Source organism: Populus alba, chromosome 1, assembly GCF_005239225.2.
Source record: "Populus alba chromosome 1, ASM523922v2, whole genome shotgun sequence".
NCBI classification, from domain to species: Eukaryota; Viridiplantae; Streptophyta; class Magnoliopsida; order Malpighiales; family Salicaceae; genus Populus; species Populus alba.
Window position 1 is genome coordinate 18417713 of NC_133284.1, and position 22308 is coordinate 18440020.

Genomic DNA, 22308 nt, shown 5'->3' on the forward strand with positions numbered 1-22308 from the left:
CTCACACATGGAAAAAGTAGTTCCTTTTATTATTATTATTAATAGATCTTTCATGAGCAAATTGTATCATGGTTTGTATGCCTCTTGAAAAAGAGATGCATAATATTTTTTTCTTCCTTTCTGAATATGGGAAATTAATATCCCCTCAATGGCTTAATCTATTCGATTGTGTGTTGGAAAATGCTCTTTCAGCTAATTCTTTTGTGGTGTGATTAGCAGGAGTTTGACCTGAGGTATGGGAGGGGATGGCCATGTGTGGCGGGTTCAAATTTTACTTTTTTTTCACTCATTCTAAAGGGACTTTTATCTACTTAACATTGGAGACCCTCAATTTCCTAATCTTCAAAGGAGCTTCTTCTCTCTGATTGATTAAGTCTCTGCATTTGATTGCCAAGAAAGTTCCATGGAGGCAAGTGGAAGGGAGGAAAATAGGTACTTCAGAATGGTAGAAGCGAGAAAGAACAAAAAAGAGGTCACATGGCAGTTGCACTGATCTTTTCATGTAAATATGACAGCTAGTTATCATGATGTTCACCATTATCATTGCGCTTTCACATTTTTCCCTGTCTTTTATGGTTTCCCCCCATGACTTTGGTGAGCTAGTTCTAGTTAGCAAATAACCAATGGTTGCGACTTACCAATCTCCTTGGAGGTACTGGGTGATTCCTGGAGACTGCCAATTGGGCTACTAACTTCATTAAATTTCGTAGCTAACAACCAATATGAGCTCAAATGGACTTTTCAATATGCTAGAAAATCATGGACAGAGCTTCTAGCAATGTAGACATGACAAAAATCTGAAGAATCGAAGGAAATCTACATGAGCACCTGACTCAAGCCTTGTCTTTGGCATAACCATCATATAACTGGAGTCAACAGGGACTTTTTGCTAAAGTGTGCCTTCAAGTTTGCAATGACAAGGTCTGCCATTGCGTCGCTGGTTTCTACAGTGTCAGATCCCACATGAGGCTGGAGGACAACATTGCCAAGACCGAGCAATTCTTCAGGTACCTCAGGCTCATTTTCATACACATCAAGCCCTGCGCCACCTAGCCGACCTTCAAGCAATGCAGACACAAGCTCAGTTTCATCCACGTGAGCACCTCGTCCAATGTTTATTAGAATGCCCTTTGGACCCAATGCATCAATGACTTCGCGATTGATAATATGGCGGGTTTCCTCTGTCAAAGCACATGCCACGATGAGGATTTGGCAACTGGTGGCCAAGTCAATAATGTTCGAGTAGAATTTGTAGTTTGCAAATGGTTTTTGTGACCTGGAGAAGTAACTTATGGAGCAACCAAAAGCTTCAGCTCTCTTTGCAATAGCTGAACCAATCCTGCCCAACCCAACAATGCCAACTGATTTACCACTAAACTGAAAGGGAAAAGGAAATATATCAACGAACAAAATTCAAACTCCATAAAAAACTACAAGGGGGGAACAGTCAATTCAGCTTTCCATTTGTACACTCAAGCATTTTGAATTTCTGCAGTGTTCATGGCATGGAGTTTGTCCAACTCCTTCCATAATGTCAGCTCTCTACTAGCAGGGCACAAAGGGTTCGTAATGTATATAGTTTCTCCCAGTCAATTGTAACCAAAAAATGATTCTCGTAACGAATCGTGGTCCTTTCTGGACATAACCTCCTAGTTATCATTCTATACCAGGATTCAAATCAAGAGAGACAGCAAGTGACTTCAAACAACACATGAGATCTGTAATGCTAGACGTACAAACATAAAGGAAGCTAATCTTGTAAGTTACGAATGATACAATCTACAGAATTCCTCAAGTATATACGACGTTTTCATATCTAACAAGCCTGCACCTTCCATTCACCAATTATCAATCCAAGAATCCAAAGACAGCAATCCACATCACACAAAATCAATATTAAAATGCTGATAAATAACAAAAAAAAAAAAAAAACAAGAAGAAGAGTGAGAGAAGAGAGAGCTTAATAGACCTTTGTTGCCAATCCAAAATCAGCATCCTTCCACTTGCCAATCCTGACGTAAGCATCAGAAGCACAAATCCCCCTCAAAACCCCCAATATCAACCCAATTGCTAAGTCAGCAACATCATCAGTCAAAACATCAGGGGTATTAGCAACTCTAATCCCTTTCTCTTCACACTTTCTCAAATCAATTTTATCCAATCCTACACTGTAACTGGCAACAATTTCCAGACTTGGCAATGACGCAATTAGTTCCGCATCTGCACCAATCTCAGTGTTACCCACTACTGCTCTGATTGTGTTTCCTTGATGGGTTTTCAAGAATTCAGTTATTGAGGAGTTGCAGTGCCATAGTTTGAAGAGATTGAAGTGGTTTTCTAGCTGTTGTTCTAGGTATTTGTGCATCGGACAAGTCATTAGGACTCCAATGGACTTCATTTTTATTGCCCGAGATTTTTTCAAGGTTAGGGTTCTTCTCCTTTTCTTTTCTTTATTTTATTAACGTGGCATTAGGACTCCGATGGATTTCATTTTTATGCCTGAGATTTTATGAAGGTTAGGTTTCCTTTTTTTTTTTTTTTATTTATAATGTGGATGTTCATGCCAGTTTGAACATATCTTAACTAATCTCACATGCTTTAAATTTAACGATCATGTAAGCCTCTAGTGGCCATTATATTAAGAACTATATGAATCGAACCTGAGACTAGGGGTGAGCAAAAACACCGAAAAATCGATTAAACCAAGAAAATCAGAAAAAAATAACTGAAAAAACTGAATCATGAGAAAAAAACTGATTAAAATTTTGAAAAAACCAATAGATTCAGTTTTATAAGCCTGAAACCGAAAAAACCAAACCGAGTTTAAACCGAAAAAAACCGAGTCAAACAGGAAAAAAATGAGTCAAAACTGAGCCAAACCAGTTTGAACTGGTTTTTATTCTAAAACACTGAACCGAGCCGAAACTGGTTGGTTTGAATCGGTTTTAATTTTTTTTTAAAAAAAATTGATTTGGTTATTTTTTTTAATAAAAATTAAACCAAATTAAAAATGATCATTCTTATAGAAGAGTATAAGAAAAATAAATTTTTAAATTTTAAATTTTTATTACTGAGATAATTATATTTGTTGGATAACGTGGTGGTTCGTTTCAATTTTGAAAGTCAGCTAACATGGCTGGGGACCTCCTAAAACGACATGTCAAAACTGTGCAAAACCAGAACGATAAGTTAACACTGTATGCTACGTTTTGGAGAGACTAGGGCAATAGAGAAATACTTTAGTTTTTCAATCACAATATCATGTTCTTTTGTTCTCGTATTTCTATAATCCATGAATTTGGTTCCAAATTCATAATTTCAAAATTACATTTCTTTGCTCAGAATCAATTTTCTAAATAATTCTTTATTCTAGTAAAAATAATATTTTTTTAAAATTTGTTTTTCTTTAACATCATAAATATGTATAAAAAAAAGTTAATTTTGTAGCTAGAAATTATTCTATCTTGACTTATTCAATAAATAGAAAGCTTTAAGGACCATAGAGAGAGGTTGTTGATATTCATTAAGTGATTTTAAGGAAAAAAGAAAAAGAAAAAGAGTAAGATACATGATTTAGAGATTAAATAATAGTTTACTTTACATTTTATTTTTGCAGTCAAAAGATAATATCTTAATGGCATGAGCTTGAAACTTCTATTTAGAAAATCCTGAAATTTGACAATTACAAGAAATAATAATATGTATTGTTATGTTACTTTTTATTATACCGTGGATGGTGACCCATTAGCATTGTGGGTTCTCGCCTATTATATTCCTTTTTTTTTTCTTTTCCCTATTCTTTTATGCGTAGACGATGTGGCTCAATGGCTACCACACTATTTCTCCTTCTTCTCCTTTCTTTCCCAATAATAATAATAATAATAATAATAAAGCAATATTATCTTCTTTCTCTTCCCTCTCTCCATTCCACGAGTCACATTAATATTTATAATATTTTTTATTTTAATGATAACAATTAAATATAGAGTGGATTAATAATATACTTGAATAAAATTAAATTTAAACTTGTTTTATATGAAGATTACATTAACAAGCATATGAAATTGAATGAAAAAAAATTCATCAACAAATTTAAGATGTAAAGCAAGTGAAGACTTTGCTATTAAAGATTTTTTTAGCTTATTATTAAATCTTTAAATCTTATTCAATAGCAAACTAAAATGAACTCATACACTTCACATTGCATGTATAAATATTATTAATATACATTTAATCAATTTAAGTTTCACCGGGTTTGAAACTCAAAAACTAGTTTTTAAGTTTTTAAATTGAACCGGGACTTACATCCATACCTAACATCCCTAAGCGTGGCAGAATGTCAGGCCTAGATGACATGGATCTAGCTTGCTTTCAGGCCTAACATTCTTGGGTTTAGTTACATGCTGGACCAAGTATACATGCTCGACATCCTTATGTTCAGCTATACGCTAGGCTCAAATAGATATGGGTTTAACGAGCTGCTAATCCTAATATTTTTGGGTTTAACTACATGCCATACCTAAGTACATATGAGTTTGGTGAGCTATCAAATCTAACATTTTTGAGTTCAACTATGTATTGAGCCTAAATAAATGTGTGTCTGGGAAGCGATTAGACTCCGCATCATTAGATCTAGCTACATGTCAAGCCCAAGTACACACGTGTCTGGCGAGCTTCTAGACCCAAAGTTCTTGGGTTCAGCTATGCGCCGAGCCCAAACAGATATAGGTTTGACAAACTACCAAACCCAACATCATTGAGTTCAACCATACGCTGAGCACAAACAAACATAGGTTTGACAAGTTGTCAAACCCACCATCCATGAGCTTGGCATCATGTCAAGCCTAATTGGGCATGGGCCAGACAATCATTATAAGCCTCATGTTGGGCCACAAGGCTTCGTTTGTTTATTCTTATGACTTTTAACATAAAATATTAATGTCAAAGATATCTATATCCCTACACCTCTAGGTATATAAAAGTCTTCGAAGGGCTTACCATATTTTCATTATAATTAATATTGTATAAGAGATATTTATCTTTCATTTAATGTTATATAAGATATACTTATCTTACATTAATACTATCATGATGAATAACTCTTTAACCCTTTCATTTCAGCAACATGACAAGGTTAAGGAACTATAAATACCATTTAAATCAACTAGATAAATTGTTTACAATTTATATTTTAAAGTGTTCATATTTTAATTCTCATAACATTTATCGTACAAGAACAAGAACAAAAACTCTTGTTCTTGGAATCTCTCATTTATTGCAATTTTTTATTAAAATGTACTAACATAATCATTTAATCTAAAACCCATAAAAAAATTGTTTAGCAGGTTTTGAACTTTTTACTACCAATAAGATCATATATTATCCACTATCCAATATAAAAAATACTCAGTCCGGATATTAATTTTTAGAACATCATCAATTAAATGGCAATACATGATTTGCCAAGAAAATCAGGAAGGCACCAACATTAAAGAAGAAGAAGATGAAAGGAGGGAAAATGAGGGAAATAATAAAGACATAGCAATAAACGAGGACACAATGAAGAGAATCCGAGGCAGTGCGATAAGAATAGAGGAGCATGGAAACAACAACGCTAAGAATGTCATTACATCTTAGGATTTTTGCAGTGTCTCCACAGTAAATCCATGTGAGGAGCTACAAATGGGACAGCAGTGAATGTCCGAGCTGTTTTTGTTTTCTTTATAATATATTTATAATTAACTATAAATATAATTAAGCTTCCTAAAATGTGAATTTGATTATTAAAAAGTGGATACGCGAGAAGGGAGAGGGAAATTAAGTTGATTGAGAGTATATATGTGCCTGTTTTCCCCGGATTCTTTGCAATATTCGACCTTCCATAATCAATAGACAACCATTCAATTTGTGTATCCCTAAACAAACTCAATCTTTAGATCCAAAAAAATCATCACTTTATTTTAGTTTATTCCTCTTATTACACCTCATTCATCCAAACATGCACCCCACGATCCACCAACACATGCTACATGGCGCAAGACGGAAACTAGATGCTAAAAGAAAAAACAATACCATCTCCTCCACAATTTTATCAAGAGATAGTAAATTCTGAAAGAACACCAATCTGTTGAATCATTTGGTTGTTGGGCTTCTCTCCCTTTTTATCTCCATCCTTGTCTCTTACCAAGGACGACAAGGTGTAAGCACCTCCTAACCCTTTACGTTTTGTTTTGGTCACGAGTAAATTTCTTGTTCATTGCATAGAACCTTTTCTTTTCTTGATTTTTGTTTTATTTTGAACATTAAAGATGGTTCGTGCTCTCCAAGAAGAACAAGAAGAAGACTATAGGTCTAGGTTGTATCGTTTCAAAGGGATGAATGAGAACGCCGGGGGTCAGCATGTTAAGAGCTTGAGCGCGGATGGTAGTTCTGGTTTTGAAGAATACTCTTCAATGGATGACAGAATGACATGCAGAAACCGTCAGGCTCCAAGACGCTTAAATGACCAAGCATCAGATCATAAACAGAAAGCGGGGACTTCACCTTATAGGAATGATAAGGGCCCTAGATCAAGGATAGGAAGGGATGAAGCCGGGACTGCTCCTTCAGGAAAAGATAATCAAAATCTAGGCAAGTCTGATTTTTTAAGTTCGTGTACAAATATTTTATTTCATCGATCAATAATGTATCATCACATTCAATGTATTATCTTTTCTTGTTTAGTGAAAGGAAAATCATTAAAAGGTATAAGTTATTGCTTACATTTATTTGATTTTGGAAATTAATAGGATTAATTTTTGTTTTCTCCTGGGGTTTGATTCAGAAATGGAACAGATGAAGGAAAGGTTTGCTAAACTGCTTCTTGGGGAGGATATGTCTGGCGGAGGAAAGGGCGTCTCCTCAGCTTTGGCATTGTCAAATGCAATTACAAATCTTGCTGGTAGGTTGACTTTTTCCCTTCTCTGCAATTTTCTAATCATTCATGATCTCCAACATCAACTGGAAAACAACACCATCGAATTTTCTAATGCATGTGTTGATCCCTCGTTTTATTCTCTCCTATATGCAGCTTCTGTGTTTGGCGAACAACGGCGTCTAGAGCCTATGTCGCCAGAAAGAAAAGCAAGGTGGATAAGAGAAATTGACTGGCTCTTATCTGTAACCGATCACATTGTTGAACTTGTTCCTTCCCAACAAAAATCCAAGGATGGATCAAATATGGAGGTAACAGCAGTGTCTCTCTAATGCATTCCTTGAATTGAATGTCTTCCTCCATTGAATCATCATGCAAGCTAAGAATTTTGTGCTTGTTGATTGAATAGATAATGGTGACGAGACAGCGAAATGATATTCATATGAACATCCCAGCCTTACGCAAGCTTGATGCAATGCTTCTTGTAAGAAAATAAGATCTCTTTGTAGTTTCGCTTAGTTAATTTGAGCTTTAGATATGAACGTTGTTAAATGTGGATTGCAGCAGATTTAGTGTATCCCTCGATAATGGTTTTGCAATATTAATTCAGGACTCCCTAGATAACTTCAAAGACCAAAATGAGTTTTATTATGTTTCAAGAGACTCCCCCGAGTCAGAAAAAGGAGGCACCAAGAGAACAGATGATAAATGGTGGCTACCTACTGTCAAAGTTCCTCCAGATGGTTTATCGGAAAGGGCAACAAAATTTATTCAATACCAAAAAGACAGTGTGAACCAAGTTCTCAAAGCAGCCATGGCGATAAATGCTCAAATACTTTCAGAAATGGAGATCCCTGAAAACTACATTGAATCCCTTCCCAAAGTAAGAAGAAATGCAACAGTTCCTATTAAAACATTGCATATAACAGAATCTTTAAGTGCCTTGCTAACTCTCTGATCGCATTTCTTTTTGGTTCTTTGGCAGAACGGGAGGGCAAGCCTTGGAGACTTGGCGTACAGGAGCATTACTCTTGAGTACTTTGATCCTGATCAATTTCTGAGCACCATGGACATATCATCAGAACACAAAATACTAGACCTCAAGAACAGAATAGAGGCTTCAATAGTGATTTGGAAAAGGAAGATGAATCAGAAAGATGGTAAATCCGCATGGGGATCTGCTGTCAGTTTGGAGAAGAGAGAACTCTTTGAAGAGAGGGCAGAAACTATCCTCCTCCTTCTCAAACAGCGCTTCCCCGGAATTCCTCAATCTTCACTAGATGTCAGCAAAATTCAATACAACAAGGTAAGAATATATACTTGTTTTGCCATTCTAGTCGTTTTTGTCAAACCAGGGGGCTAACGATATATATTCCTGTCCTGACAGGATGTGGGGCACGCCATCTTGGAAAGCTATTCGAGAATTCTAGAAACCTTGGCCTCGACAGTCTTGTCTCGAATCGAAGATGTACTCGATGCTGATGATGTTACTCGAAATCCATCACACGCAGGACATAAGAGGAACTCGTTAAAAGAGGCACCACAAGTACCGGCATCGCCTAGAGAAGGGATGGAGAAGAACTCCGAAGATACAAATGCTTCGATGACTCTGTCTGATTTTATGGGTTGGGGTTCAGAACAAAATGAGAGCGCGGCAAAGAAGGATCCATTTGGATCAGATGAACTACTGAAAGATGATGACAGATATAAACAGAAACTCACCAACATATCAACCAACAGGAAACCTTCCTATCTTGATAATTTAGGAGCTTTACGAAGCCCAACAGCTCGCCATTGATAGCATTGTAGGGGGAGAAAGATGAACACGTACAGAAAAGAGAGAGTGAGGAAGCCCAACACTGAATGTGTATTTTCAGACCCTTGACTAAGAGGGTCTCTTTGGTTTGTGTTTTTCGACTTGCTTTCATTACATTCCTTCCTTTTGTAATTAGGAAGAGTGAGCATGAGAGCAAAACTATGTGATTTGAAACATTTTGTACAAGAAATGGATTCGTAGTTCCTTAGCATCTTGGCCATTTGATTTCACTTTTATTCCTTTTCTTCCAAGACATTTTCCAATATGCTCTAAACTGTTCTCTCCAGTAATTTATCTGTGTTTGAGAATCAATAAGCTTGGTTTTATACCAAACAACAACATAATTAGGCCGAAGCCTAGGCCCAAAGGGATTGCTAGCACTCAAAACAATGTTTACGTGTGCATGGTATTTTCTGTGAGCACACCTAATTGCTTGATTTAGAAGTCATTAGAGCTTATAAAAGTTTCACATGTCATATCATTTTATTAGATTATTTTTTAGGTTGAAAATAAGGGCTTAAAGCCAGGAAAAAAAAAACTATATTAAACGAGGAAAATTAGATCTAATAAAATCATAGTATAAGATCAAATTAAAACAACCTGATGATGGATCCTAAATAATCCAATTATCTCTATTAATTGGGTTTCCTAGTAAGACCATAATTTGCTAACTAGTTTGCTTTTGTGTTAGCCTCTCTGAATACATGTATAATTTACATCTACCTTGACAGTTAGCCTTGTAATTAGCTGAACCATCAATAAAAAATCCGATTCCAAAATGACCCGTCATATTCTAAGAGACCAGACTAGAGACAACTTAGGTACATGGTGTAAGGGTTTCAAACCAGTGATAACAGCCCACAATTCATTCTACCTTAACTGATAAACAAATACCTATATTAATAGCAAAACCCTTACACCATGTACCCAAGTTGTCTCTTAGGATCCCTCCTGCTCTAGTGGTTCTTAGGTTGCCATTGATATAGCCATCAACATTTAATTTTATCCATGTCCATAGGAGGATACTGTCACCCTACATACTGCACTCGTTGCTTGTTGCTACCTTGATCCGTATGAGCAAACTTCACATGCTTAATATATGTTAGCATCCCTTTAATAGTTGTAACTATATTGCTTGTGGGTTGTCTTTGATGCCTGAAAATCGAATTATTTCGCTCTTTCCAAATGATCCACACTGCTACCCGAAAGATTACGGACCATTTCCATCCATTCGTAGTGATAAGTTTACTAGATAAGTTGTTGAGAAGCCACGATTTCAAGCTTGCACTAAAAAAATCATCCACGCCGTGTTGTTGGAGTAACTGTCTCTATATGTTGATAACTGTTGGACAATCTTGAAGGATATGAGTGGTATCCTCTACTTTTGACTGGCACAAATGACAGTAGGGGTTGTCAGACCAATTTCTTACAACCTTTCGTTCATTTGTCAATAATGAATTATGAGCCATTAGACATAGAAAACTTTTAATCCTTTCAGGTCCTTCACATTTCCATACCATCCTCCAGGTTGGATCCCCTAATGTACCATGGAGCTCGTTGGTAGCTTGGTGCTTATAAGCTATTTTAATTGTGAATTGGCCTCTAGAAGATGCTTTCCAATACATATTGCTCATCCCCATCATATTACTTGGCATGGGATGACTAGCAATAACCATTAGAACTGATCTTATGGGGAGAAGATCACTACTAAAAAATTTAGTAATTAGTAATGGACTACTCCATTGTAAATAATACTAAAATCCGTTGCTAAAACAATTTAGCAACGGAATCAGCAACGGCAAATATCAGATGCAGATTTGTCGTTGCTGATTTCGCAGCAACAAAAATTCCGTTGCTTACAATTAGCAACGGATAATTCGATGCTAACAACCAGCAACGGATTTTCCGTTGCATATATTAGCAACGGATTTTCTGTAAATTAGCAATGGAAAATCCATTGCTCATTTTGTGAATCAGCAACGGATTGTCCATTGCTGATTGATGAATTATTTACAACTTAGCAACGGAGAATCCGTTGCTGAGTATATTATTTTTATTAAATTAATTTTTATTTATTTATTAAAATGACTTTTAATTTGTTTAATTCATTATTTATGGATATTTTAAAAGTTGTAGAATATATATAACCAACATAAATTAATATTAAAAAATAATTGTATCACTAATAAAAAATGAAATAAAAATAATATTCATATTATAAAAATTTAGTCAAACTTGCATTAATACAATTAAGTCGAAATACAATTAAAAAAAAAAACAACAACAGCTACAATCACGGTGCTGGTTGCGAAGACGAACCATGATATTGTGGATCGACACAAGATTGATCAGGATATAGTGGTTGAGGTGTAGGTCGATAAATTGGTTGAGATGTGGGACCCATAGGTGTCATTATCTAGGGAGCCATAGGTGGTGGCATACCTTGGCCAATATTTGATGTCCCACCATGATATCCAAGATTGTTCATAAGATATTCTTGCATGGAATCCATCTGCCGTTTCATTTCAAGAATAAAATCATCTTTTTTCTTTATCTCCTCCTCTTTATTTTTTATCTTCTTTTGCAATGCTCGATACGATAAACTGGGATATGATGACTCCACCGAGAAGGAATGTGATGAAGAGCTTGTACTAACTATAGATTTTGGCATACGAGGTGCACCATATACCCTACCCTTTGTAACTCCTCCTAAAGCCACACAACAAGCTGCTCCATCAAATGAATGATGATTTTCCCGATTAGTTCCATACTTTGAAATCATCTCCATTTTATAATTCCCCTACAAATAAAATACATGCAACAATAAATTCATTTGAATGTTAAATAATACTTAAGTTATATTAGGAAATAATCAAATAAAAATACATACAATCACTTTTTTAGACTTGTTGTCGACGAAGCTACCAGACTACTTAGTACTCTGATGCAAAGCTGAAAAGACATCATCCCATGGAGGTTCTTTTCCACCAGCTTCCTCTTGCTTTCAAGATTAATAAATATTATAAAAGATAAATATATAAATTTTAATTCATTATCTTAAGCATAAAAAAAAAAAAATCATTGCCATGTTAGCTCGGTATGATGCAAATGACACTGTTCCTCCAGAATGAGTGCTTATTTTACTATCTGTTTTGGTTAATCGATTCCTCCTAGCAGATTCAGACCTTCTTTGAAATTCAGGGGTGGGACCAAACATCTTTGATCATTTGATTCCAGTCATCATTGTTTATCCAAGCAGGACCTTTATCAAGGCAATCTATAATATTTGTAGTGTTTTCTTTTGACATGGCTTTCTTGCGAGCTCATGTCAATTGTTGATTCAAAGCTATTCTAGCCTTATCTTCCTAAATATAAATGAACAATCGAGTCATCTTCCTCAGGAAAGGACTATTTTTTCTACCAAATAATATATATATCAAGTAAAAAGAGTGCACAAAAATTCAAATTATATAAATAATTAATCATATTGTGTTATCTTGTTCAGAATTTGCAAGATGATGTAATAACTAAAGAAATTAAATTATATTAAAGAGTAAACAAGAAAAAAGAACAAATTATAACACAAATCAGTCCCTGCTATTCAGTTAATAATTTATGGTTACAAATAACAAGACAATTACTAGCACACTTCTATAGCTATTCAGTTCATAATTTTCATAATGCTACATTAAAGTGATCAAAATTGAAAACAATATGGCAATTAGTGTTGGTTCTTACCTTAAACTCTTTAAAGAGTTCATCCCTGCACATTGAATCTACTCTTTCCCAAGAGTGCCATGCTCCTTTAAAATTGGACCTCAAAATATCTCCGATTGCACGTCCACACGATGCATTATTGAACCTAAAAATATATAATAACAAATTTATAGTGAACAAATAATTACACAATAATAAGTAATTTTTTTGATACTTGAAAATATAACCTTAATAAGTTAGTTTTTAAAAGTTTGAACTTACTCTGTTGTTCCATACAAACAAAGCTCTTTTTTTCTTGTAATTAGATCTATTGTGTGTCAAAACCCTTCTTTTTAACACTTTGATCATAATTGTATGGAGAAGATGTTGAACCGTGGTTTGATGGTACACCATCTTGATCCTCATAACATACACCTCTCTCATTACTACCGTCTCCCTCATCTTCATCTCTAATGTTCACATCATCATCATCACCGTCATCACCGTCAACTCTCCCATAACTCCTATATGAATTATGTCCTCCATAAACAAGTTGGTTATCTCGAGAGAAAACTCCTTGAGTTTGAAGCAAATCTTGGAAGCAAAAGCCCTCACAATATTGATATGCTTCAACCCTCCCATAATCATATTGAGGAGGATGTGTACTCCCCAAAGTAGGTATATAATACTCATTGACGTTCTGATACATAGGTTGATGAAATGTAGATCCTTTGTTATTATGCCTTGATGTAGTTTGAAATGATTTGGATGAAGTGGACCTGTCACTCCTTGAATCTAATATGGATTCTCGTCGAGGCATGCTAAAAACCAGAAAAAACATGTACATTATCATACAACATAACAATAAATTAGCTCATAGTTAAACTATCAAGCACAAAAAATTCACAGATATTTTCCCAAAACTGCCATAACTAGAATGAAAACAAACTGTTAAATCTCATTTGTTTTCCAATTTATTACAAAAAATATTCAGTTTATGATGTTCAAAATCAGTATGGATTGTCCACTTAATAGCCATCACTTCGAAAAATATTATACTTCAAATAAAATAATTACTATAACAAAAACCAATATATAAATAACATCAAAAACCATTTCATTAAGCATTCCATGCAATAATAAAAATCAGCCATGAAGTTTAAATTGTCAAAAGCCAATTAACACAAATAATAATAATAATAAAAATAAAAATCTAAATAATTAATTAAGCAAAAATCAAAATTATGAGTATGCTTACCTTAATGTTTGTTCCTATAAATCAAAACATTGAGTAGGAAGAACCCTTTCATTCATGCTTCAGCATCCATCAACAAGAAGACAAATCACAAAATAAACTATAACATCAGAATCACAATTTAAAGATTGATACTTGAAAGGTTAGAAATGGTTTCAAAGGTCAATGAAAATGATATATGTAATGTCATCCATAACACACACTTTAATAAAATAATAAAAAAAAAACATTGAAAGCCTAAACATTGTCAAATAATATGAAATCATCCATACATATAATAAAGATAATTCATTACATATACTACGAAATATAATTAACTTGTGCTACCCATTATTATCATCACTCCTATCCATGTCATCATCATCACACAAAACAATGTTTTCATTGTCGTCACCACCACCACCACCATATCAATCATCCTCTTCATCATCACCATCAGCATCATCATCATCGTCATCGTCATCGTCATCGTCATCATCATCATCATCTTCTTCTTCTTCTTCATCACCATCATTGTTTCCCCAATTTATGTCAAGTTGAAGCAATTCATGTTGACTGATTTCTTCATAATAAGATGATTCAAAAAGTATATTTTGATAATCAAGTGTTCAGGTAGGAAGGACATGACATGGTTGAGAAATCTCATCTAATTGATCAACATCAAATGATCTCACATTGTTGGCATCTTCAATAAATTCACCCATGTCAACATTATAACTACTTCTAGCAGTTGTCTTAATAATCGTCCACCATTCTAATGATCTATTACAAGATGGATATGTATAGTAGACTTGTTGATATTATTGTGCTAACATAAAATCTTCATTTCCGTGTAGTCGAGATGTATGCTTGGTTTCAACCAAACTATTTGAACGATGCACTTTAATCCCTCATTTTATATCATATCAATTACATTTAAACATAAATAACTTGCACTTACTCCCCAAGTATTTGAGTCGAACAACTTCTTTAAGCATTCCATAATAATCACGTTTATTATTATCATAGCAACTTCCTTTCACACAAACTCCACTATTCATTATCTTTTTAAAACACCCATAACTTTGAGTATGAAATTTAAAACCATTCACATAATACTCATTATAACATTTCACTGAAGTTGAAGGGCCCATGGCAAGTCCAAAGAGTTGATTTTCAATTCCGTTACATTGGTATTCCACCTAGCATAATAGCTAAGTTCATAAGAAATAGTGATTTAAAAGAGATTAGTAATATTTTTAAAGTAACTAATTGACATAAAATATAAATTAATTTTATTAAAATACTTACATTATTTTTTAACTAATTTGGAAAGATCTCTTCGCATAATTTTTCAATTTCAACATCACTCGCATGTGGTTGTTATGACTTTAGCTCTTCATGACATTGCCTAAAATTTTCAAATGTTAAAGTTAATAATAAATTATTATAAATTAAGTACAAAATAATATTTCATACTTACTCTAAATAAGGCTTTAAGTTCTTGACAATTGAATATCACATAGTTATGTGCAACTTTCATTTCAACATGTAACAACTGTCTTCTATAAAATCTTTTGGATAATTTTTTCCCTAAATAGAAAAAAATAGAGAGACTTCCATCTACACTTTTAAGGCCACCATAATCATTCCGTGGAACTCGATTCCAAATTGTTTGCACGTCATCACCAAAATAATGAGATGCAAAATTGGTGATTTCATCAATCAAGTATGCTTCACATATGGAACCCTCAACTTTAGCTTTATTGGTCACTTTCTTCTTCAAATAAAACATATACATATATCATTGTTGTTAATTAGTTTTTTTTTTTAAAATAAAAAAGGAATAAAATTAACATAATATGAAAACATACCATTCAAATGGATACATCCATCGATATTGAACTGGTCCACCAACTTTTACCTCGTAAGGTAGATGTATCGTCAAGTGTTCCATGGAGTCAAAGAAGGATGGAGAAAAAATCCTTTCAAGTTTGCAAATTATTTCAACTATATTCATCTGCATTAACTCCATGTGCTGGGCATTTAAATTTGTTGTACAAATATCTCAAAAAAAAAATACAAACAGTTCAGTTAATGCCTCCCACAGTGGCCTAGGTAAATAAGGTCGGAAAGCGGTTGAAAGAAGTCTTTGAATGAAAACATGACAATCATGACTCTTCATCCTCGAAACCTTACATTATGCCTCTTTTACACATCGTGAAATGCTTAAAGCATAACCATCAGGAAATGATAATTCCTTCATCCATGACAAAACTTCTTGTTGTTGTTTCTTGTGTAGACAATAAGTGCCTTCAGGTTTGTAAACTCGACCACTCATATCTTGTTGCAAATGTAAATTTGGCTTCCTACAATACAATTAAATATCCAACCTAGCCTTTAAATTGTCCTTCCTTCTATTAAGACAATCCATTACTGTATAAAAAAATATTGTCAAAGACATTTTTCTCAATATGCATGACATCAAGATTATGACGAATCAAATTTGTATGCCAATATGGAAGCTCCTAGAAAATGCTCTTCTTCACCCAATTGTGTTTAACACCGAAGCCAGGAATTTTATCATTATATGATGAACTTCCATTATGTCCCTCAATATACTTGGACACTTCGTTTAACATTTCCAAACCAAATGGATGAGGTAAAGGAGGGAGCCTTTTAATTACTCATTTCAAAAACTTATCAGATTGACATCTATATGGGTGGTTCATGGGTAGGAATCGTCAATAACAAAAAAAAAATGTAGTTTTCCCTCCATTTTTTAATCTAAAAGCCTTGCTATGCTCCATACAATAAGGACAAGACATATTTCCATGAGTACTCCACCATGATAACATGTCATATGCTGGAAAGTCACTAATGGTCCACATTAAAGTTGCCCTTAATTGAAAATTTTCCTTTCTGTATACATCATATGTTTCAACACCAACAGACCACAAATTCTTTAACTCGTCAATCAAAGTTCTTAGGAAAACATCAAGCTTTTTTCTAGGATTCTTTGGCCCATGAATCATCATTGTCAAAAACATGAATGGTCTAGTCATGCACTTCCATGGAGGCAAATTATAAACAGTCACAATTACTGGCCAACAAGAGTATGTATTTGAAGACATGTCAAATGGACAAAACCCATCAATGCATGACCCTAATCGAACATTTCTCGGATTTGATGCAAAGCTTAAGTGGATACGATTAAACTCCTTCCATGCCTCCTCATCAGATTGGTGCACCATAACCCCATTATCTGACGTATGAAAATGATGCCATGTCATATCTTTGGCATGATATGGAGACATGAACAGTATCTGAAGCCTTGGTGTCAAGGGAAAGTATTAGAGTTGCTTCTCTGCCTTATTGGAACCTTTATTAGTTGGATTTTTAGGTTGTATCGTGAACTTCCACAAAAATCACAATTTATTTTCATTGCATCTACCCTATAGTATAACATGCAGTTATTAGGACACACATCATATTTCTCATAACCAAGTCCAAGTGGCCGCATAAATTTCTTAGCATCATAAAAATTGGATACCAAATTTTCATCATTAGGCATGCAATTTTTTGTAAAATCAATAAAATTGTTGAAGGCAGTCTGAGTCAAATTTAAAGTTGACTTCATATTAAGCAATTGTACACAAGCAGATAATTAGGATTGCTTGGTACACCTATCCCACAAAGGCTTCACCGCAACTTTCAAAAGCTTAAAAAAATTAGTTGCCTCCGGATTTGGAATTCCTCTGCGACCATAGGACTAGACACATTATCATTAGAGTATGCATCACCAACCCCCATTGCATCCATAACCAAATTCCTATATGGATTTTTTAGACAAACATCATTCACAACATGACTAATTCCACCCGATGAAGGTCCAACCAATATTGGTTCTGCGACATAAGGCTCTCCATGTACAATCCAATTTTCATAAAAAGGTAAAAAACCTTTTGATTTTTGCACCTCACACAAGAACATCTAATTTTCCCCCATATATATTTTTATCAATTGAAAAGGCAAAATGGATAAATCTTCTAACACCTGTAATGTATTCAGGACGAAGGCGACCATCCATAAGACGACGATACATCCACGATCAATCATCCATGTTAATCTAATTAACATGATAACACCAATAAGCATTTTATAAATAAGCATACTTCTTTAACTACTGGTACTTAAACAATCATTTAAAATAAAATATGTACCACATAAACAAACTTTAATTATTTGAACAGCTCACACATATATATAGCCAAGAAATTAGTACTTTTAGAGTTCATGGGTCATGTTCTTAAGATTTATTGGGCTACTATTTAAGATCACTGCTGTTTCAGTTGGCAAATTTATTTAATAACCTTAAAACTCTATAACAATTCTAACATAAGACAGTAGTTATTGACAGATGTTGTTGGCAGTCTACTGAAACAGTGGAGTTATGCTTAATGTAAGAGGGAAACTTTTTGTGCTATATGTAATTGGTATTTTATAAACATTTTCTTTTAGGGTAAGCTAGAAGATAGACAAGAAATTGCTATGAAAAGGTTGTCAAGGAGTTCTAGACAATGATTAAATGAGTTCAAAAATTTATTTAAAAATATAAGAATTCTAATAGTTTATTAATTGAATCCAAATTTAAACAATATTGTTATTTATCCATTTCATTTTTAATTATTGGAGTAAACTATTAATTTAATTTCAAAAAATTTTAATATATAAACACTATAATATTATATTTTAATTAGAGAATTATGCTTTTAACATGGTGATTTTACTTAATGGCTTGTTTTGCTGCTAAAGAAATGCAGTATTTATTTGAAATATTTTAAGCATTAAAATTGAATTCAATTACATGATTTAATAATTTATTTGACATATAAGAATTTTAATAGGTTATTAATTGAATCCAAATTTAAACAATATTGTTATTTATCCATTTCCTTTTTAATTATTAGAGTAAACTATTTATTTAATTTAATTTAATTTAATTTCATATTTTTTTAATATATAAACACTATAATATTATAGTTTAATTAGAGAATTATGATTTTAACATGGTGATTTTACTTAATGGCTTGTTTTGCTGCTAAAAAAATGCAGTATTTATTTGAAATATTTTAAGCATTAAAATTGAATTGAATTACATGATTTAATAATTTATTTGACATATAAGAATTTTAATAGGGTATTAATTGAATCCAAATTTAAACAATATTGTTATTTATCCATTTCCTTTTTAATTATTAGAGTAAACTATTTATTTAATTTAATTTAATTTAATTTCATATGTTTTTAATATATAAACACTATAATATTATAGTTTAATTAGAGAATTATGATTTTAACATGGTGATTTTACTTAATGGCTTGTTTTGCTGCTAAAAAAATGCAGTATTTATTTGAAATATTTTAAGCATTAAAATTGAATTCAATTACATGATTTAATAATTTATTTGAAATATAAGAATTCTAATAGGTTATTAATTAAGTCCAAATTTAAACAATATTGTTATTTATCCATTTTCTTTTTAATTATTGAAGTAAACTATTAATTTAATTTAATTTCAAATTTTTTCATATATAAACACTATAATATTATATTTTAATTAGAGAATTATGATTTTAACATGGTGATTTTACTTAATGGCTTGTTTTGCTGCTAAAAAAATGCAGTATTTATTTGAAATATTTTAAGCATTAAAATTGAATTCAATTACATGATTTTTACTTAAGGGTTTTTTTTTGAACTACCCATCCAAAGTACTAAACTGCATTGTCATTGATTTATATTGTCTAACCAAATAATCAAAATGGGATTTGGGCCTCTAAATGCCTTCATGGTTTTGAAAATTAAATAAAAAAAGATTGAGGCTTATTCTTATTCTTCTTAAGAGGAAAAATACCAAAAACATGAACTTAGAAAGCAATATGTAAAAATAGAAAGAAAAAAGACAGTACTATGCCCAGAAAAGTTAATTGAATATAATCCCAGCATCATGTTCACATAAACTTCCAAAACTAGGATCTACAAGGAAAATAAATTTAAATATACATAATCTTATCCTAATGAAAAGCAGAGTTCCAATTAATTGAAAAGATTACAATAGGCATGCCCAGCAGACAAATTAAGCATAATCTAATTAAGCAACCATCTAAAAATGAAGCAAAATAGACTTACCTAAGCCCTAATAATCAATGGCCCAAGGTGGAGATTTCCTTATTGCAACCCAATCAGACTTAGCCAACTCTATTGATTTATATTTTGATCCAATAAGCCATTCATATTGCTGGAAAAATAAAAAAACATAAATAGCATGTTAAACCCATCCAGCTATATCAATTGCTAGTCTTTAAAATAAATCTAAGTTAAACTATGAAAAATAGAAAGAATATCTAAGTTAAACTGTTAATTTTTTATATTTTCATGGCATTTGTCTACTCATAACAATTTTTTTTCTTCTAAGATCTAACCTGAAATTTTCAATCTTGAACAAGATTATGAATGCATTTTGAAATTTCAAAATAACTAACATTTAATTTATTACAAGGAACTATCTTATGGTTTTCAAAAATATAATGACTAACTTATAAAATCATAAAAAATACATAGACTAAATTATAATTTACTCTAATTATTATATGTTAAAACCTATAACTTAATAGGAATCTATATGGTTAGGACATAATTTTTCTACAAAATCGAGCCTTTGCATAAAAGAAAATTCCAATGAGATGCTTTTAGTTCAAAGAGCAGAACAACAAGGTACAAAAAGCATAACAGAAATAACTTAGTTGTACATAAACCTAACTAACCAAAAGTCAGATCAATAGAAAAGCAGTATAGGACCAAGAATTCACAGCAAGGAACTACTGACTTCCTAACAACAATCAAAATAAATTTGTAGTTAATTGATATATTATTTAGTCATCGCCAGGTTTTATTTTGGTCTCATAATTTTCATCCAAAAAGAAACTTAATATCAGATTTAATGAAAGAAAATCATTCAATTAATTTTTTTATATACAAACTGGCATTGAATAAGGAAAGAAAAAAACAATCCTATACCCTGAAAAGTTAATTGAATATAACCAACATCATGTTCACATGAACATCCAAAACTAGGATTTACAAGGAAAATAAATTTAAACATGCATATTTAAATTTGGATACAAGAGAATTAATACACACCACTTAATCTCGTTTTTGGTAACTATTACAATATCTAAATTTTGTTTGCTGAAAACAGGAACTCCATCAACCCTCCTACTCCCATAGCTATGTGGAATAGTCTTGAGAAATTGGTGTGCTGCCTTGACCTGTGGGAGCATAAATCAAATAAACAGAATTATGAATCTATCACAATAAATACAACTTTGTGAATACCATGTGGTCTGAACAAATGGTACCTGCTTTTAATTTGGAACAACCTGAAATAGTTGAGGTTTCTCCTGCATAACACAAAGCAAAATAAAAGGTGGATTATTTCAAAAAATGATATGATATTAGAAATATGAATAGGATCGCAAAATTTGAATTTTTTCAAGGAAAATAAGTGCGTATAAGTTTTGCAACTAAAACTAATAATTGCATATTTTGAAAAAATAACTACACGAATCAGCAACCACCACATCCTCGTAAGTTGGATTAGTTGGGACTAAAAGGCAGCACTAAAACTCTGCAAGCATGCTCAATCAAATCACAGCAAGAAAAAAAGAAACACTTGGACTGCTACAGAAGAAGAAAATTCATCACAGGTTAACCAGTTGCTAGACTCTTTAGATTTGAACAACATCCATATGCTGCTGTAACACTTAAAAATTATAGAAGTAGAGCATTACAAGTTAAAAAGTTGAAGCAAAAGGATAGCAAGTTATAACATCATGAAACACCTCAGTGAAAGTGAAGAAATTGAACTGATGCATAATTTCCATCGATCACTCTCTTCCACACACATGAATTACCAGCATTGGTCCAATAGACTAAAGTCATTCAATTTATGAACCATAACCCTAAAAATTAAATTGGAGGTTTTGATAAATTTTCAATTAAACATGCATAATTAGGTTATAGATCATGGTAAAAACATTTCATAAACCCTCATATTGTCGAATTAATAGCCTAAAACCATTATTCAAAGTATTGAGAGAAAAAAATTGTTACCTGTGTTCTTGAGTTACAGGTGACCAAGATGGATCCACACGACAGAATAACACCTGAGATTGGGAAAGTTAGGTGAAAACTTTTTAGTGTAAGTTAAATTGCAACAAAGAAAAACAAAAACCCTAAATTAATTACCTGGACTATTGAAGAAAAGCGTGCAAAACCCAACCCGTTTACAAGGAGAAGAGGTAAATTAGGAGGTTCGATGGTGATAATGATGGGTCTAGTTCGATGTTGCCATGTGTCTGTGTTTTTGGTGGTTTACAGAGAAAGATTGAAACTGTTAAGATGAGGAGAAGAAGATGAAGAAAAAAAATTAGGGATGCTGAAGACGAATGCGAAGAAGATGAAAAGTTTGGGATAAAGGAAAATCAAATCGATGAAGAGAGGGTGATTTTTCTACAGTTATGGATCAATGTTATTAGGGATGAAGGAGACTAGAAGAGTGGAAGTTAATTAATTTTCAGCTATTG

The 22308-nt window shown here is 32.8% G+C and overlaps 2 protein-coding genes and 1 pseudogene across 2 annotated transcripts; 1 reads left to right on the top strand and 2 right to left on the bottom strand.

The window, feature by feature from the left end:
* Nucleotides 1-711: 711 nt before the first annotated feature.
* Nucleotides 712-2521, bottom strand: LOC118046214 (glyoxylate/hydroxypyruvate/pyruvate reductase 2KGR). The gene is made up of 2 exons (XM_035055024.2): nt 1970-2521; nt 712-1377 (listed from the first exon to the last, which is right to left on the bottom strand). Exons 1-2 carry the CDS (start codon nt 2396-2398, stop codon nt 859-861), a joined length of 948 nt encoding a protein of 315 aa, XP_034910915.1. The 5' UTR covers nt 2399-2521; the 3' UTR covers nt 712-858.
* A 4304-nt stretch (nt 2522-6825) lies between these two features.
* LOC118046213 (rop guanine nucleotide exchange factor 12) lies at nt 6826-8939 on the top strand. The gene is made up of 6 exons (XM_035055022.2): nt 6826-6940; nt 7070-7224; nt 7323-7397; nt 7524-7796; nt 7899-8219; nt 8301-8939. The coding sequence occupies exons 1-6, from the start codon at nt 6826-6828 to the stop codon at nt 8709-8711; spliced, it is 1350 nt and encodes a 449-aa protein (XP_034910913.1). The 3' UTR covers nt 8712-8939.
* A 7464-nt stretch (nt 8940-16403) lies between these two features.
* LOC140954467 (uncharacterized) lies at nt 16404-17233 on the bottom strand (annotated as a pseudogene).
* Nucleotides 17234-22308: the final 5075 nt, after the last annotated feature.

What these genes read in the sequence shown, in the direction of transcription:
- LOC118046214 (XM_035055024.2), bottom strand. Translation starts at nt 2,398, where the DNA reads ATGAAGTCCATTGGAGTCCTAATGACTTGTCCGATGCACAAATACCTA. An exon ending in ATTTTGGATTGGCAACAAAG is followed by an intron (nt 1,378 to 1,969) that starts GTCTATTAAGCT and finishes TTTCCCTTTCAG; the next exon opens with TTTAGTGGTAAATCAGTTGG.
- LOC118046213 (XM_035055022.2), top strand. Translation starts at nt 6,826, where the DNA reads ATGGAACAGATGAAGGAAAGGTTTGCTAAACTGCTTCTTGGGGAGGAT. An exon ending in TGCAATTACAAATCTTGCTG is followed by an intron (nt 6,941 to 7,069) that starts GTAGGTTGACTT and finishes TCCTATATGCAG; the next exon opens with CTTCTGTGTTTGGCGAACAA. An exon ending in GCAAAATTCAATACAACAAG is followed by an intron (nt 8,220 to 8,300) that starts GTAAGAATATAT and finishes CTGTCCTGACAG; the next exon opens with GATGTGGGGCACGCCATCTT.